General features: G+C 39.0%; 1 protein-coding gene across 2 annotated transcripts in view; it reads left to right on the top strand.

The window, feature by feature from the left end:
* Positions 1-18966, top strand: part of ZDHHC2 (zDHHC palmitoyltransferase 2) — a 28513-nt gene that overhangs the window by 3162 nt on the left and 6385 nt on the right. For both annotated transcript variants that reach the window (XM_083460064.1, XM_083460063.1), the window contains exons 2-11: positions 7945-7971; positions 11051-11145; positions 13090-13210; positions 14214-14283; positions 14653-14685; positions 15778-15898; positions 17498-17630; positions 17725-17851; positions 17962-18054; positions 18792-18904. In XM_083460064.1, the coding sequence (XP_083316190.1) occupies positions 7945-7971; positions 11051-11145; positions 13090-13210; positions 14214-14283; positions 14653-14685; positions 15778-15898; positions 17498-17630; positions 17725-17851; positions 17962-18054; positions 18792-18904 (933 nt within the window). The remainder of the gene's footprint in view (positions 1-7944; positions 7972-11050; positions 11146-13089; positions 13211-14213; positions 14284-14652; positions 14686-15777; positions 15899-17497; positions 17631-17724; positions 17852-17961; positions 18055-18791; positions 18905-18966) is intronic.

Consider the following 18966-nt stretch of genomic DNA (forward strand, 5'->3'; position numbering starts at 1 on the left):
TGCTCTGACTCTTTTGCAAGGCTCCTTGTCAGGCAGTGAGTACAAAAGAGATGCTCTTGATTTATCTTTGTGGAATATTTAGTGAGAATGAGGAAGCTCAATAGCTGCTAGAAACAATTATTGACTCCCAGACCCAGTGATAGGTTGTAGAATCCTGAAGAATGGTTAATAACCATTGATAGGCTTCTCCCCTGTGACAGTTGTATATTTCCCGTAAAAAAATGGTTAATTATAAACATTTTTGTCTTCAAAATCTAGACTTTGTTTAAAGACACAAATTAGCTGAAGGAAAGCACTTTAAGTCCTTTTTGTTTCAGTGGGAAAGTTAGTGTGTGCATAACGTTAGCAGGAATGTATCCATAGTGGTTATAAATAAAGCGATTGGACTAGGAATATTAGATTTCAATATGAAATTAAATTCTTCCTCACCTATTAGCTTTCGCCCTAAACATTGTGTCCTTAATCTTTGGGAAAGATAGCGCAGATTCTCATGACCATTTGGACAATCATTGCCTTATCAGAGATTACTGTACACATTGATGGCTTGTGATCAAATCATAATCACATACAGGATCAGATGTTTAGCATACCATTTTGATTTTTGATGTTGTGCGTAATAGTTTTAAGATTTTGTATCTCCCCCAGCCCTAAATACTTTCTGTATCTTTAACTGGGTGCCCCAAGAAGTTACCAAGCATTTATTTATTTACTTACTTCATTTATATCCTACCATTCCTTCAAGGAACTCAGGGTGGTAGACATGCTCCACACACACATTTTATCCTAACCCTGTTGGTTAGATTATAGTGACTGATCCAAAGTTACCCAGTGAGCTTAATGACTGATTGGGTATTTGAATTTCCCTAGTCCAACCTTCTAAACAGAGCCAGCAAACTGGCACCCACTGGTGCCATGGCACCCATGATCGCCTTCAGTGGCATCCCTGGGCAGGGGCTGAAGACTCTGCTTTCATTTTTTTTTAAAAGCCCCCATAGGAAAAAAGTTGTGAAGCAAAATGCACAGGTACCCTTTTAAGTGATCTCTGTGAAGTGAGCCAGACTGACTGATCACACCTGTCAGTGATTTTATCCAATAGGTGAATTCAGAGCTGTGACAGATACCAGGCAGTAGGAATCCATGAGGTCCCAAAGAGCTGTTGTTTTTCCCTCCCCTTGGTCCTTGGAATCTCTGTAGTTTGCCCTTCCTTTTTCCCTAGCAACTAAGATGCATCTTTCTTGTGGTGGGTTTGTCTGAGATCAGATAACTCCCAGAAATTATTTTTTGCAAATGCTACAGCACAATACATGTGGGTGGATATTAAATAATTCCCCTTCCCACAAAAGGCAAATGTGAAAACTTTGCAGATAGGCCTAGGATTGTCTCCTGTGCAGGAGCTAAAGATCAAGCACTCATTAAGAATTCACTGTATAGTTTACTTACAGCACGGTGGTGCATATGTTTATTCAGAGGTAAATGTCTTTGTGTTTAATGTGACAGCCTAGGCTTTGGTTGGCATGGGGAAGGACAGGCTTATTGTGCCTTTAACAGCTGTATGATAGGCAGAAATTCAACAGATTAATCCTTTTATAGTATGGAAATTCAATTGTAGAGAAAGTTTTGCCTACGATTTATGGTTTGCCCCCATGTTTTGTCATACCATGCCCCCTTTGCAGCTATTTTATGACTAGCACCCACAGTACACTCTCAACATTATAATTGTGACCACTGGACCAAAATGGTTGGTGACCCCTGCCCTATATTAACACATTTTTTATTTGATTTGATTTATACCATAATATTTCATTGTATTGTTTAATGTTTCTAATTTAACATTATCTACCTTGATCAGTTAATCACATTACAGTATCATCAGAGTACATGGGATTTGTGCTGCCATTCTCAAGTTGATTCCTGGGGTGGGTTTTTTGTTGTTGTTATCTTTAATTTTCTTGCCAGATATTCTATAGCTAAAGACAAAGAGTTCTATCCTCCTCTTTGTTCTTTATTTTCTTGTAATACTTTTCAAGCCACAAAACTAGTGTGCTGTGTTGTTTGTGTCCTTATTCTCTTGTTCCCTGTCTCTGAAATGCCCTGCCTCCTGATACTAGAACATTTCCATCAGTTTTGGTTTTGAAACAATGTTTAAATACATGCTTGTTCTCCCAGTTTCTACTCGTTAATTTTCCTTCATTTCATTTCCTGTTGTGTCATTCTCATATCTCTCATATTTTTGTTGATTAGATAAGCCTGCAGACAGTACTGTGCTTCATTTTATTGTGCATCACTTTGTTTTGTAACTGCTTTAGAAGTTATGGTGTCATTGTTATGGAAGCTTGTTCTCCCCCATCCCTGCCCTTGATGGTTTTCTGAAGGTGGCAATTACCATTCAACCTGCTATTCTTCTGGTGCTGCAATCCTGTAAATACATACCTGAGAGAGAGCCATCTTGCATTCAGTAGGACCTAATTCTGAGTAAGGATTCATAGGATTGTACTGTGAGTTAATATGAACAACCTAGAAGTCTAAGCAATGGTGCACGGAACACTGTGCCGAGTGCCACAGCGCACAGAAATATCGTTTACCTTCCCACCACAGCAGTACCTATTTATCTACTCGTGCTGGTATGCCTTCTAACTGCTAGGCTGGCAGGAGCTGGGACAAAGCAATGGGAGCTTACCCCATTGTGCGGATTTGAACCTCCGACCTTACGATCAGCAAGTCAAGAGGCTCAATGGTTTAGACTATAAGATGTAGTGCTGCCCACTGGCTTAGAAGGTCTTTTTTAAAAATCAGACATTTATGGAGGATAGATTTGTCTGTAGTTATTAGCTGTGAAGGCTAAATGGAACCTCCATATTCAGAGGCAGCATCTGAAAACCTGGGAGACAGCGGGACAGGGCTATTGCTGTTATACTCTGTGTGGGGGCTTCCAATAAGCATTTGGTTTGTCTGATGGAAACAAAATAATGGAGTAGATGGATATTTGGTCTTATCCAGCAGGATTGTTATTGCATTCTATGCAGCTGTTACCAAAATAGTCTCTACTGCCTCATAGATACATAATTAACACTATATGCGAGTTCAATGTGTTCTTAACTATCAGCACCACATTTAGCACATGCTGAAAGACAAATCGACTGGGATTTTGCAAGTTGTGTATTAGAAATGGCATTAATGCTCAAGTTGCCTTCATCCAAAGCAGTCAAAAACCATTATGATATACAATGGGTGTCCTTATTTAAATCGTTTAAATAAAATATAGAAATACAGTCATACCTTGGTTCTTGAACGGCCTGGTTGACAAACAAATCAGCTCCCGAACACCGAAAACCCGGAAGTAAAGTGTTCCAGTTTTTGAACGTTCTTCTGAAGCCAAATGTCTGATGCGGCTTCCGCTTGAGTGCAGGAAGCTCTTATAGCCAGTTGGAAGCCACGCCTTGGTTTTCAAACGGTTTTGGGAGTCGATTGGACTTTTGGAACGGATTAGATTCAAGAACCAAGGTTCCACTCTATGTATTAGATCTCTGTAATTGCTACTGGAGACTTGCCAGTACAATGACTAGTTAATGTGTACAGTGGTGCCTCGCAAGACGAAAATAATCCGTTCTGCGAGTCTCTTCGTCTAGCGGTTTTTTCGTCTTGCGAAGCAACCCGATTAGCGGTTTAGCGGCTATTAAAGGCTTAGCAGCTTAGCGGCTAAAAGGCTATTAGCGGCTTAGCGGCTTAGAAAAAGGGGAGCGAAAAAAATCGCAAGACTCGCAAGATGTTTTCGTCTTGCGGAGCAAGCCCATAGGGAAATTCGTCTTGCGAAGCGCATCGAAAAACGGAAAACCCTTTCGTCTAGCGGGTTTTTCGTCTTGCGAGGCATTCGTCTTGCGGGGCACCACTGTATCTCAAAATTGCTTATGCACACACAGTGCACACCAGGAAGTGACCGAAAATGTCACAAAAAACATCAAAAAATGGGTGGAACAGGGGCATAACAGGTGGGGTGTGCATATATGCACTCTGCTGATGCATGTGGGGGCCGGGAACAGAATCTCCATGTGAAATGGTCATCAGCTGTATTTGCTGTAGCTATAAGGTTAAAGAAACTGTTTTTTTCACCCTCTCTTCTTCTTCACCTTTTCATATTCCAATACTGAAAAAGAGCCATGTAGTACCTCAAATGCTAACAGATTTATTGTAGTAGAAGCGTTCAATGAGAAACATATGCTACAATGAATCTGTTAGCATTTAAGGTGTTACAAAATGCTGCTGTTGTATTTGCTGTAATGGATTAGCATAGCCAAACCACCCCCTCTGAATTTTTATCACTCTATCTTAATATTTTTGCAAACCATACTCGTAAGGAGCTGCACTGGAACTGCTTGTGAGGAACTGCCTCTGACACATAATTTGTACTTGCATTGCATGTACCTGCAATGCAGCCACTGATTCTATAACCTTACTTCAAGGGGGAAGACTGTAGGCTTCTGGCCAGGAATGTTGAAATAATTTTAAAGAACATATTTTTAAAAAAACTGGTATTCAGTTTTAAAACTTGTATTTTCAAACTTGTATTTAGCAAAAAGACACACAAATGAAGAATAATTATGACCTGACCTCTGGGAACAGCAAAGGACTTTTCCTGTTAATCCAGAAGCAGGGATATAGATAGTATCTTGGAGCCAAACTGGAATTTGTATGCAACTGTGTATGACTCTCCCATGCTTACCCACAATTAAATTTGGAGAAACAACTAAGTGGGAGATTTGTTAACTCTTCTCACCTCCTCCTTCTTCCCACTCCACATTATACCCTACTCTCAGCAACTTCTGCCAGCCTAGCAGTTCAAACTCATACCAGCACAAATAGATAAATAGATACCTCTGTGACAGGAAGGTAAATGGTGTTTGTGTGCTCTGGCATTCTTCACAGTCTTCCGTGCACCAGAAGCGGTTTAGTCATGCTGACCACATGACCCGGAAATCTTTCTGTGGACAAACTCCAGCTCCCTCGGCCTGAAAAGCGAGATAAGTGCCACACTCCATAGTCTCGTTTGACTGGACTTAATCATCCAGGGGTCCTTTACCTTTCACTTTACTCCTAGCAGCTTTTATCCCTCACATAAAAATGTCAATCTTTTTTGTGTCCATGAGTACATCTAAAATCTTGAGAAAGTGTCATGAATGCTGTCACAAAATGAGAACCATAGGAATACCCATTCACAAAATGACTGTCAATGACGACCAATTGCAAAAACACCCATTTCACAGAAGGCAAACTCTCTTCTTCCTCCACATGGGATAAAGAGAATCACACAAACAAACACATACACATACCTCAAGGAGAAATCACATAGAAACACACTCTGCTACTTCCCTTTTTATTTGGATCATTTTACTTGCACTCCCTCCAGATGCATTGTGTTGCTCACTGCTGTAACAAACAAAAAAATATGTCTTCATACTTTACCTTCTTACTTGCCTGTTTTTGGTCCTTATCTCATCCAGAAAAAGTTCATAGAGGCAGGATGTGGTAAAGAGTGATGATCCCCTGGTCATCTCGGTGTTCTTTTTAAGGTGGTGATTGCTTCCTTCCCTCTTCTGAATGGAGAAGAAAAAGGTGGAGAGCTTAGGGGCCTTACAGGCACCCTGGGAGGTCAGCATGGCGCTCAGCTGTATTCATGGGCACCATGTTAGCTATACCACAGCCCCAACAAAATGCCAAATGCATATACAGCCATTTGTCTACTTCTTTTGCCCAGGAAAACTGGTGTTATATATGGCCATGGTGGCTGGGAGCAGTCAGCCCTGTTTGAATTCCATAAGTGAAGTTAGTTGTGGCTTGACTAACTTGTTTCATTGGTTTCAATAGAACTTAGTCATAACTATGTAGTATATGGGCTATATCCTGCCTTCCTCTCTGGGCAGTGTATTAGAGATTAAACAGAAACAAACCAGTATGTCTCAAGCAGAACAGTGAAACAGTATGGTGTATTAGACATAACACAAAGCAAGGAGAACATTTTGGATGTACTCTATGCAGAAAGTAATGTGATTACAAAAAACAATAACCCACAAATGACAAGGACCCGAAGGTTAAAATTGTAATGATAATTCCTATATCATTTCTTAATTTTTTCCAAGTGGTTTTAATCTATTACATTTTCTGTTTGAACAAGCATGTAAAATAGGCCACTTATTTCCATATGCCCAAAAGGAATATAGCCTAAGAGAACGTGACTTGGCCAAGACCACACTCAAATCCATGACATTAATGATATTTGAACCAAATATCTTCAGTGTGGGTCTTTCTTTATCCATTAGGCAGACCAGCTCACTAGATAGCTTTTCTCTTTGTGGCACATAAAAATATTGGTTGAGTCTTGCGTGTAAATTTTTTAAGGAAAGGTTCTTGAAAAAAGATGATGTGACAGTTAGGCAATACATTGAAAGTTTTTTAATTGAAATATTTGTCACATAATTTTACTGTGACAAGTATAATTAATATTCAGCAATGTCTGGTACTTAGCTAAATATAGACATGAAGCATAAGCACTTTGAAGCATCACTGAGTTGAATGAAAAAGTTAAGCACATGCTTAAATATTTCCAGCTGAAATCAGTTGAACCTCAAATGCATGTGCATCCACATACATTGTAAGCATACTCAATTTACTCAGTAGAAGATGTTGAACAAAGGACCTCAAGGTGCCACTCAGTCATATTTGACTTGTTTGTTTCTTTATTCAGAAGCATTTTTCTCCCACTCTTAGGCCCCAAAACTCCCAAAGCAACTCACATAATATCAAAAACAAATGACAGTCCCTGCCCACAGGCTTACATTGTAAAACATAATGTTGTGTATCAAAAGGGATGGGGAGAGAAGAAGAACAGGTAAATTCAGGTACCAGTTTTGAAGTTACTGAGTTTGGATCCTAACAAACTTGAATGGAAGTAGTTGAAGAAGAGCAGGAGCCAAACAGAGCTGGTCTCAGAATTGGGTGGGGTGAGATCTGCTTTCCATCTTTCCCTCTGCTGCTGCCCAATGTAGTGTTTGTATCTCAAAATACTATAATTAGTAAAACCTAAAATTGAATTACATAACCCACATTTAATTATTTTACCACCAATGCAGTTTTGATCATGAAGTGTTAAGGCTGTATACCTTTAGAAATAAATGAAATAAAATTGATGCCTGGGGGAGAAAACTACCAATAAGTCATGGTTGTATATCACTCTATTTCAATATATATTAATACCACTTGTAGATAAATTGTTAGTGATCATCCAATTGGTGATCCCATTTTAATCTTATAGCTAACAATAATGGGAAATTTCAGTTTCAGTCCCCTAGCTGTGAGAAAAGGGCATCAAGACCCTGGGAGCCAGGAGCCCCTCTCCCTCCACCACCACTCTCAACCCCTTTGGGGGGCATATCTCTGCAGACTAGCACTTTAAGAGTGTTGTCTAGCTTAATACTTTCCACTGGCTTAAGAAGTCCTTCCTATCTCAAGTTGAAACTCCTGCATCCTCTTCCACACTACAACTTGTTGAGAAGAGTTGTTGTTGTTTAGTTGTTTAGTCGTGTCCGACTCTTCACGACCCCATGGACCAGAGCACTCCAGGCACTTCTGGCGTTGAGAAGAGTACTTCTCCTTAAATGCAGTTGTGGCTGTTCACCTACTCAAGGATCTAATCATCTTTTCAAGAGATAATATCGGCCCCTGAATGTTCCCCCTTTATTTACTTATAAATATTGTAACCGCTAGGATATAATCCCAGGGTTGGTTGGTTGGTTTTGGAATGGATGTTTAATTGATCACAGCAGTTTACAAAGTAAAATATTTATATTAACTAACAAATGTACACATTGTCTCAAGAAGAGGGGAATGTCTTGTTTGTGCTCAAATAATGGCAACTAATATTTTTCACTTTGTTTCTTTCTGTCTCTTTTGCAGTAACCATGACAAATATTGGAGAAAAAGGTAACTATTTATTATTACATTTATGTTTTGCTTTTCTTACAATATCACAAAAAAACCAGTTTATATAGAGTTCACTTACCTTTAGCAAGGTTTTACTACACATTTTGTGATTTACACTCTGCATTTTGATTCCTATATTTATGCATGTAATTATTTTTATTTACCGTATTTTTTGCACCATAACACTCACTTTTTTCCTCCTAGAAAGTAAGGGGAAATGTCTGTGCGTGTTATGGAGGAAATGCCTACGGGTGGCATGCCTAAGGATTTTCCTCCTCTAAGAACTACATGCGTGTTATGGTCGAGTGCGTGTTATAGAGCGAAAAATACGGTAACTTATACCAGATGAGCAGTTTTGAATTCAGGACCTGCCAATAGAAGAATTACTGACAAGCCAGGAAAAAATCTTTTTCTGTGCAGTAGTAGTAGTAAAAAAAAAAAGGAAAAAGCAGTATCTGGTAGTCATCTAAAATAGATATAGAATATAAGGCAAGGAGAGAGGGAGAGGGAGAAAAGGAATGCTTATGGAGATATGATTTTGAATCAGCTTGTGTAAGTTACTCATAAATCAAGTTCAATATCAATGCAAGTAAAGAAGGATAAAATAGAGTTTTGTTAGATTCCTAGTCTGCATTTTATTACTCCTTTTCTTGATATCCTGATTACTGTTTGCATGGGGGCATATTTAAGAGTGTGCCTCCCCTTCCGCAAAGTCTGAAGTGGCAGAAACTGCTGCTTTATAGTAAATGTGGGAAATGTGGGCGGCTTCTTTATTTTTTTCCCCCCATTTGGGGATAAAGGAATAAAAAAATTCCCCATTTGGGGGAAAAGCAAACTATCGTGTGAAGCAATTATGGTTGGTTGGTCACTGCAGATGACACACAGCTCTGTTTCTACTGTTCAACACTAAGGAAGTTGTTTATGTTCCAAACTGGTGATTTGAGGCAGCAATGCACAAGATGAGAATTAAAAAATTGATATTTAATCCAAACAAGACACAAGTGCTCCTGGTCAGAAGATAGACTGATTCTGGAATAGGGATTCAGCCTGTTTTGGATGGGGAAGAATATTGTTGAAAGCTTTGGCATTCACCTATAAAGTCCTAAATGGTTTAGGTGCAGGTTGACTAAAGGACTGCCTCTTTCCAGACTAGCTTGCCTCCTGCCTAAGATCTAGTGGGGAGAACCCTCTCTGTATCCTACTTATAGAAGAAACATGGATGGTAGGCACCCAAGAGAGGGCCTTTGATGTGGCCACACCTAGATCTTGAAACACCTTGTCCTTTTAGGTTTGAATGCCTCCCTCCCTGGACAATTTAATCAGTTGTTGAAGACCTTTCCATTCCAGCAAGCTTTCACTGCAGCACTTTGGATAAGAGTCTGTGTTGAAGACTACCAGTTATTTGTTGTGCCTGTCATATCTGTATTTTATTAATATGTTTTATTGTGTATTTATGTAAGCTGCCTTGAGTGAGGCATAAGCCTTGGAAAGGCTGGATATTCTTATTAAATAAATAAATATTCTTATTTAAATAAATACACTGGTACCTCGGTTTTCGAACGTAATCTGCTTCAGAAGACCATTCGACTTCCAAAACATTCGAAAACTGAAGCATTTACTTATGGAAAACTCAATACAGAAGCCATGTGGCATGTTCAACTTCCAAAAAGCATTTGAAAACTGAAGCAGTTACTTCCGGGTTTTTGGCATTCGAAAACCGAAACGTTCTACTTCCAAGACATTTGAAAATCGAGGTACCACTGTAAATAGTTATTAGAGTGAAGAGGTTCATCATATTCTTAGATCAGCGTTGCCAATCTGGATAAGTCCTCACTTCCAAAAAAACCTCCCCCCTCCTATCCCTGGAGCAGTTTGGCAGTTTATAGAAGTTTCCTTTTCAGAAAGGAAACTAATAAGTTGATGAATGAATGCATCACTGTGTGAATGATCATGAGGCACTTATAAAAACAAACAAAAAATGTGGAGAACCAATCTGAAGCATGCGGGAGGGGCAATTCCAGGGTTCATTTTGCTGGAGTGCACATCATTTCAGTTGCAAACCTGGGAGGAATCCAAGCTCACACTACTGCTGGAGAATCTGCTATGAGGTCTAGTTCCATATATTATATCTGTCCTCATTGCAAAGTGATATTCACTCAACCATTGCTGAAAATCAGCCGCTCAGAACCTTAATCCTGGAATCCTTAACTGGACCCTTCACTGAGCCAGTAATGTCAGTCATTGGGAAGGAATTATTTTAACTGATTCCATCAGGCTTCAGATGCAGAACTAATGAGACTTGTTCATGGCTTTGCAGTCAGCCTGATTTAAACTGTAACTGGTCTTACGTTATGTTTTTATGACTTCTATTAGATTTTATCGATTAGTAATGACTGTAATACCACTGTGTTCGTTTTAATTATTTTAAGTGTCCACAGCAGTGGGCGCCCTCTATGGTGATGGGAACTTATCAGATGAATCAGTGAGTTAATTAAATAAATAGAAATAGCCAACAGACAAGTTCATTTCTCAACGCTGTGTTCTTCAAGAACAGCCAGATAAATTTCCCATGGGTTAAGGGAGGATACCGGAGGACCTTAAATTGCTTGCGAGTACACCTCATCTTTCCTCCCTCTCGTACCTTGGTCTGCTCCTCTAGCTTCCAACCTTGCATGACTTTACTCATATTATAGTTGCTGTCTCCTGTGTGTCCTCCACACCTCCCCCAAATCTTCTTGGTGGGCTTGGGAAGCGGGGAGGAGAATGGGAGATAATTTCATCAAGCAAGCAGAAATGCTTGCACTGGCAAAATAATCAAAATAGTACAGTGCTAAATTGCACCCATAGAATTCTTCCTAGAAAACCTTACAAGTCTGGCTGCACATTTTCTGGTAGTGCTACATAACTTCTTTAATTACCCTTATTTTATTTTATAGTTGTGCTGATGTCTTGATAGCACTGTTACCTACTGTGGACCCTTGGGAATGTTTAGCTTCATCTTGGTTGTCTGTACATTTCTCACACTGTTATGCAGTTTCTGTAATTTGTTTAATGCCTTAATTTTATGTCTTTGTTTTAGTGGTGTGCCTGCTTGCCTACCATCTATTTTTCACGATGTTTGTGTGGTCTTACTGGAAAACAATCTTTACATCACCAATGAATCCTTCCAAAGAAGTAAGTTATGGTGTGGTGTAAGAAAAACACCTTTGTTAATTTTGTTTCTGGTGTATAATATCCCCATTTTTAAGGCGTAAATAACACCTTGTATGAATTCGTTATCTCTAGATCCCATTCACCTGAAGGCCACCAGTTAGCAAAACATGGTCATTATTGATAGTTGCAAACATTTTACATCTGGGTGAATAAAATCACAACTAATACTGCAGTGTTCTTTCATGCACTTTGGTTTGTCTGTCTGTTGTTTGAAATATTTTTACCCAGCTCTTCATCAAAAAGAAAAAAAGGCAGTCCTTGCCTTCAAGCTTACAATCCCAAAGCCAAGACACATAAAGAAAAGGACTGCAAATGAAGGAGGAAAGAAAACCGAAGCACTTGGTCTTAATTTTTTCAAGCTTAGCAATAGGACATGATAACTTAATTATGTCTCCTATTGAGACTATATGAGGGTTGAAAAGGTTGACTTTTCAAACTGTCTCATCTGGGGTTGAGATGTGAATAATATGGAGCATTGAGAAAGTTAGGCTGCAGTCTCTCCCAACACACACACAAAGAGAGAGAGAGAGACTGAGATAATCAGATAATGATGAGGGAATTTCATTATCTGCATTCCTCTTCGGTTGGAAGGGGAACCAGGCTCTCACCCACAGTTTGCCTGGCGGTCTGGCACTCGCTTCCCCATGGAATGCGAAGGCAGGCAAAGGCACTGGGTTTTATTAAAGTTTTGCAAGTTTTATTAAAAATATCTGCACAAGTGAGGTTGGAAGAAATTGGAATATAATATGGAATTTAACAAAATTGGAACTGTGTGAGTGAGAGAATGGAACTAAGGGCGGGGGGAGAAACGCTATGCTTTGAAAATATAGAGCAAAATCCTCCCTAACCTCCATTATCCACAAATGAATGTGTTCAAGATAAGGATAATTGGCCATAAATCAGTGCCAGGGAGGAAAGGAGTCTATCAGCAGTGGGAATAAAAGTTTTTGGATTAACTATCTGCAGTCTGGATTCAGACCATTCTTCCTAGGCTGGAAAAATGGCAAAGACGGCTTGTTTATTGGAAGCCGAATCACGGGACAAAACAATGCAGTGACTTTTGGAAACTCTGAGATAACAGCATGATGGGAACCATCCACAGTTGCAGGAATGAAGGATACAACACCATATATGGATGGGGAAACATCATAGGGAAAACTGTCATATGCAAGAAAGATTAAGGATTACAGCTAAAGTTCCTCACTTGAAACTTTATAAATTATCTATTATATCAACACAAATAGAAATCACAAGATTGTAGCTGTTATATAAGGGATTATTATATTTGAATGTAATGTAATGTAATAGAAATTATTAAAATTTTGCAACGCAGAAAAGATGTAGAAGAATGAACTCATCAACTGTAGCATTCAAGGGGGCCAGTTTAATTAAATTGTAAAATTCAACATTTGAAGAATTGGCATTAATAATTGTATTAATTGGATAAAATTGGTATTGTTATAATGAGGCTGCTATTGGAACGATGCTGGAAAATCAATAATTTTTTTTTTAAAGAGCTAGGCTGCAATCCTAACCCCATTTACCTTAGAACAGTCTTTTCACTCATCCTTTTCCCACAAATAAATTAACAAAATGAATAGCATGAAGTAATTTATGATAGTTTCCAGATTACACCTGGTTTTTGGGAGGCGTACACATAAAGCATAGAATTGTAGAGTTGGAAGGGACCCTGAGGATCATCTAGTCCAACCCCCTGCAATGCAGGAAAATGCAGCTGTCCTGTACGGGGATTGAACCTGCAACCTTGGCTTTATCAGCACCATGGTGTAACCAACTGAGCCATCATGCAAATCACCTGGCACATCATAACCATGTATTCAAGATGTATAAGAGCATTTACCTATTCTAATATTGTGCTACTAATTCAGTTTCCCTTTTTTCTAGTACCACCTGACCTATGCAGATAAGGAACTGTTAGACAGAGAAAGTAGAAGTGAAATCCATCAGGAAGTGCTGAGGAGAGCAGCCAAGGACCTCCCCGTCTACACAAGAACAATGTCTGGAGGTAAACAGTTGTAAAGATTGAAGCGTTTCCACTCCTAAACTCACTGGGAAATTATTGTTCTTCCTGAGGGAATTCTCTTAGAAGAGATGCCTGTAAAACTCCCTTTCTCTTGTGCTTTGTATGATCAACTTAAAACAGATTGGGAGTGCCTGCAAAGCCCCTTTCAACCACGTCCCACCTTTACCTGGGGGCAGATGGGAGTGGCTTGGCCAAAACATGCTCACAGGCCAAATGTGGAGGCCTGAAGGGCTGGATTTGGCCCACAGGCCAGAGGCTCCCCATTCCTGGGCCTAGATAAAGGTGAATACATTTAAACACCATTTGGGTAAATCATGATAACCTCAATCCAGTTAGAGGTCTTACAAGCACAGAAGCAGTCTTTTTATCCATGCCCCTAGCTAGTTGGAGAATTGTATGTGTCACTCATCAGCCTGATGTAAGAACTAGCCTGAGAATTGGTTGGTAACACTGACCAGCCATGGCAGGCTTCCTCAAACTTGGCTCTCCAGATGTTTTGGCCTACAACTCCCATGATCCCTAGCTAGCAGGACCAGTGGTCAAGGATGATGGGAATTGTAGTCTCAAAACATCTGGAGGGCCGAGTTTGAGGAAGCCTGAGCCGTGGAGTGTATGTGTGGATTTAGTCCTGTTCCCCTTCAAGCAGCCAGTTGATATGATTGCCAGTAATATTTCAAGCTACATGAGTGCAAAGTTAGTTTTGGGATAGTGAGTAGCAGTCCAATCCTAACCATGTTTACTTAGAAGTAAGTCCTATTTAATTCAGTGGAACTTTTTAAGGGTGGTTAGGACTGCTGGCTTAAATCAGCTCATATTTTTCACCTGTTATGGGTAGAAATATTACATTGTTAGCAAGTTAAGACATGAAAAAGAAACATAAATTTCTTGGCAGAACATTTCCCCCCCCCCCCTTACTGCATCAGTTTCTGGGACCAGCAGAACAGTAACGTTTATGTTAAACAGAAGTCTTTTTCTGTCTTTGCAGCAATCAGATACTGTGACAGATGCCAACTTGTAAAACCAGACCGTTGTCATCACTGCTCTGTTTGTGATAAGTAAGGAACAAATACTGCAAGGCTTTGTAGCATTTCTGTTATTGCTGAAGGAGTTGAGCAATGAAAATTACCTGCATGGATTACTGAAGAAATTATATATACTTAAATACAGTTTTTTTTCTTTTATTAATGGTTATTATTTCTTTATAAATTAGAATTTGATTATTTATTCTCTCAGTGTGGAATTCTGCCATTATTTACATGTGTGGATAGTCCGGTGATCTCATTGGGACATAACACCTGAGTAACTCGTTGAAAAAAATTGTATGCTTAATATTTGAGGCATTTTGTTTGGCATAGACTATTAGCTATCACCACAAGCTTGATACTGCCGATTATATTCTATTATTGTTGTTTGTCTTTTTAAAGATGTATTTTGAAAATGGATCATCATTGCCCTTGGTAAGTAACCATGTTACTTCATCACTTTGGATTAGATAATATGGGAAACAAACACTGTTTCCTGATGTTGAGGGGTGAAAAGTTTCACTCATAAGATCTGAGGAAATGGCATGACAAGATCTTGTGGCAATAGCACAGCATTTTGGGGGTAGTAGCCTTGCAGCAACGGTGATAACTATTGGAATGGAATCACCTTTTTTTGCTTTTGCTTTTATTTTTGTTAAACAAGGTATTTGTGTGTGCTATCTTGGAGAGGAGTACCACATAGTCTACAGCTAAGGAAAATAGAAACATTTCACAAAATGGCAGGGAATTGTTATGAAGGAGGAAAGTGACACCTGTGTTTTGCATGGTTAGTTTTTCAAGTATTAAAAGGTTATGTGAGAACTCCTGCTGGATGGGACCACATTCTTCAAAAGAAATCTAGATACAATAGATTTTTAATCATCATTTTAATTTAAATTTTTTAAAAAACAGGAATAAAAAAAAGAAATTGTCAAAATAGCAATTTATGCCAGAGAAAAGGAGTGTCATTAATCTCTAGTAAAATAGTAACATACAGTAAACCAGAACTGGTCAGGGTGGTGTCCTGATGGTGTTGCATTTTAACTGCCATCAACCTAGCCAGCAAAACTCAGAATATGTAGTCCAACAGTATCTAGAAGACACATTGGCTATTGTGCTATTGTGCACAGATTTTGGCATTGGAATTCCATCTAGAACAACCATGGAAGCCAAGAGAAAAGTAAATCTTTTCAACAATTTTTTGAAGTTCATGCATGGGAAATAAGGATGTATTTTAGTGCTTGAGTCTACTGAAGCTATGATGTGCTCCTTGTACAAAGCCCAGGGAGAACATCTGAAAAAGCCCAGATGCCATTGGTATGCAAGTGGTTCCCTTTGAGGACAGACATTTTATGTTTGCAATATTCCTCAGCACCCAGTCATTACTGCTTTAGATAATTTCATTGATTATAATGGATTAGAAAGGTGGGAGGTAAATGCATAGTTTGAGGCCTATGAAGAAATATAAATGAAAATTAATTAATTATATGTGTGTATTTTCAGTGATGCAAGCTTCTTTTTCCCTAGGGTGAACAACTGTGTTGGATTTTCCAATTACAAATTTTTCCTTCTTTTCTTGGCATATTCTCTGTTATACTGCCTTTTCATTGTTGCAACCGATTTACAGTATTTTATTAAATTCTGGACAGTAAGTTTTAAAAGTATTTCATGTTTCAAATATTTAGCTCTGTAAACATAAACATGTTAACTGCTTATATATAGGGTACAATCCTAAACACAATTACTAGGCAGTAAGTAAAGTAAACCCAGCTGGACACAGTGGGAATTATTTTCAAGTGAAAAAGCATAGGATTGTTCTGCTAACTAATATTCATATATTATCTATTTTTAGACTGCATTTTAGACTGTTGTGAACCACCCTGAGATATACAGGTATAGGGCAGTATACAAGCTTAATAAATAATCTTAATAAAATAATAATAATTTAGAAGAGTTCCACCTCAGTTTTTGTAGTCACGGTCAGTGGTTATGATTTGGAAAGGGAGAAGAAGAGTAATAAGCTTAGTTACAGGTAGGTAGCCGTGTAAGAGTAATAAGCTTGTTAATGCTTTGGGGAGGAAAAACCTGTCGTCGTTTTTATGCTAGCTGACAAAGATCAAAAGCATTTTTAAAAATGGCATATGGCCTACATTCACTGTTAAAAGCCACTCAGGGTTGATGCCAGGTTTGATAGGGCCTTTGGTGGCAGTGACTCTCTGTCCGCCCCTTTCCTTTATCTTACCTGACAGGCAGACTCAGCAGCAAAAAGAAAAATGCCAATTTACTAGCAAGTGTAACTTCGGACATCTGCCATTTTAAATCATTTATAATGCCTCTGTTGCCCCAATGTAGCATCACTCTGGATCAATGCTATGTTGGGGCCTCAGTGGCATTGTATGGGAGTTAAAATGGTGGGCCACAGCCAGGTTCAGCGCTGAGAGAAGTAAGCATTGTAAACTTTGTTTATTTGCGTTTGGGTTCCACTGAAATCTATGTTAACTGTTATTTTAGTCCAAATTAACTTAGCAAAGGAATTTAACTAAAACTGATTTACTCTGGAGTCATATTCAGGCCACTGTTGAACTACCGTTCAAATTTACCATTCAATGGTTGTCGAATATCAGGAATCCTGTCTGAAAATGAGAAGTTACACAGGGAAAGAATGCATTACTGAGGCATAGTAATTATGAGTACTGTGTTACAGTACGAAAATGAAACAGTGCTTATTAACAAAATTAACCTTACTTCCTGAGGCTGTGATCCATTAGTACCCATAGAATATTTATCATATACGGTCGTACCTTGGTTTTCGAACAGCCTAGTTCTCGAACATTTTGGCTTCCGAACATTGCAAACCCGGAAGTGAGTATTCTGGTTTTTGAACGTTCTTTTGGCAGCCGAATGCCTGACAGGGCTTCCGTGGCTTCCAATTGGCTGCAGGAGCTTCCTGCAGCCAATCAGAAGCCACGCTTTGGAAGTCGAATGGAGCTTCCTGCAGCCAATCAGAAGCCACGCTTTGGAAGTCAAATGGACTTCCGGAACAGGTTCCGTTCGAATTCCAAGGTACGCAACTGTATCTTCCACCATTCTCCCCAAGTATTAGGGGTGATGTATCTGGGTGTGTCCCAGTAATTCTTGAATAAAATTTCCATAGCAATTAGAGAAGTTCAACATAGGTGATAAAAGATCCTTTCTTTCATTTCCAAAATAAAACATTGACATTTCCTCCCCCCTCCTCTCTTTATAGAATGGTCTTCCTGATACTCAAGCCAAGTTCCATATTATGTTTTTATTCTTTGCCGCAGCCATGTTTTCTGTCAGTTTATCATCTCTCTTTGGATATCACTGTTGGTTAGTGACCAAAAATAAATCAACATTAGGTGAGGATTCATAATTTGATTCAGTCCATATTCTGTGAACTGTGCGCACCGCTTTGAATGGGCTAAGGAATGTAAACATCTCTTCCCTTTCCAGAGGCATTCAGAGCACCTGTTTTTCGACATGGAACAGATAAGAATGGATTTAGCTTGGGATTTGACAAAAACCTAAGACAAGTCTTTGGGGATGAGAAAAAATATTGGTTGTTGCCAGTGTTTTCCAGGTAGGTGTTTTATTGAGAGAAAACCGGTTATGTTTTGAAACCAACAATGAAAGTTGAAAGTTTTTAATGCTGCTCGCCTACTTACAATGTTGTTTCATTTTACTTTTCAGCCTAGGTGATGGATGCTCCTTTCCTACCTGCCTTGTTAACCAAGATCCTGAGCAGGCTTCTACTCCTTCTACACATAGTTCTTCAAACAAAAAGTAAGCCTATATTTATTCCTTGTCAAGTTTCCACTTACCTTGTTGTTGTTTTTTGTTTCTTGCCTGCTGCTTAGATAGTAGTCATATTAACATTTAAGTGTACATTGGCATAGAAGCACTCTCACAAGTAGCATTTGAGACACATAATTAATGACCTTGTACAATCCATAATTCTTGATTGTAGATGCAGAAATGACTGTAGATAGCATTCTTCAATGTGATCATTTAAAAACAAATAGACATACATGCTCCATATTTTTACAGAATGTTACTCTCTCCAGTTCCTGAGGGCAGGGACCATCTTTGTGCTGGTTTTTGTAAGCCACTCTTGAGAACATTTTCAGCAACAGGGCAGGGTATAAAATTTATAAGATAAATAAGTACTGCAATTAAACAAACATGGTACTCATCATGCAGCACATGAATGCTGCACTGTGACAAAGCATGGCAACCATACCATATGAGCACTCTAATACCTGGCTGTTATCCTATCTCAGTGAGGAGTTGCAAACCTCTAGCTTGCATCTCCTGCTGCTCCCTCTAGCACACATGCACCAACAATTTAGACTAACCTGTTTAGGCACTGGAATTCATCAAATGCTGCAGGAAACACAGAGCACCCAAGTTGGAATATTTATAGGAAAAATAAAAACATTGGTAATGAGATTCCTAATCCTAACCTGGCGGTCTTCTAACTATATTTTTGCTCCTCCTTCAACATTTTTGTCATTGAACAGTGAGAATAGTCATCATTTTCCTGCTAAACCATTACGCGGCTCCCAAAGTCATCTCCTTACTGACTCTCAGTCTTGGACAGAAACCAGCGCAAGTATTGAAAATAACAAATCGGGTAAGAGATTATTGTGGCTTTTTTATGCTGTGATGTTTTCAGGGTGACTTGCTTGCAGGCCT

The sequence above is a fragment of the Podarcis liolepis genome (assembly GCF_965112155.1).
Source record: "Podarcis liolepis genome assembly, chromosome: 9".
Classification (NCBI taxonomy): Eukaryota; Metazoa; Chordata; class Lepidosauria; order Squamata; family Lacertidae; genus Podarcis; species Podarcis liolepis.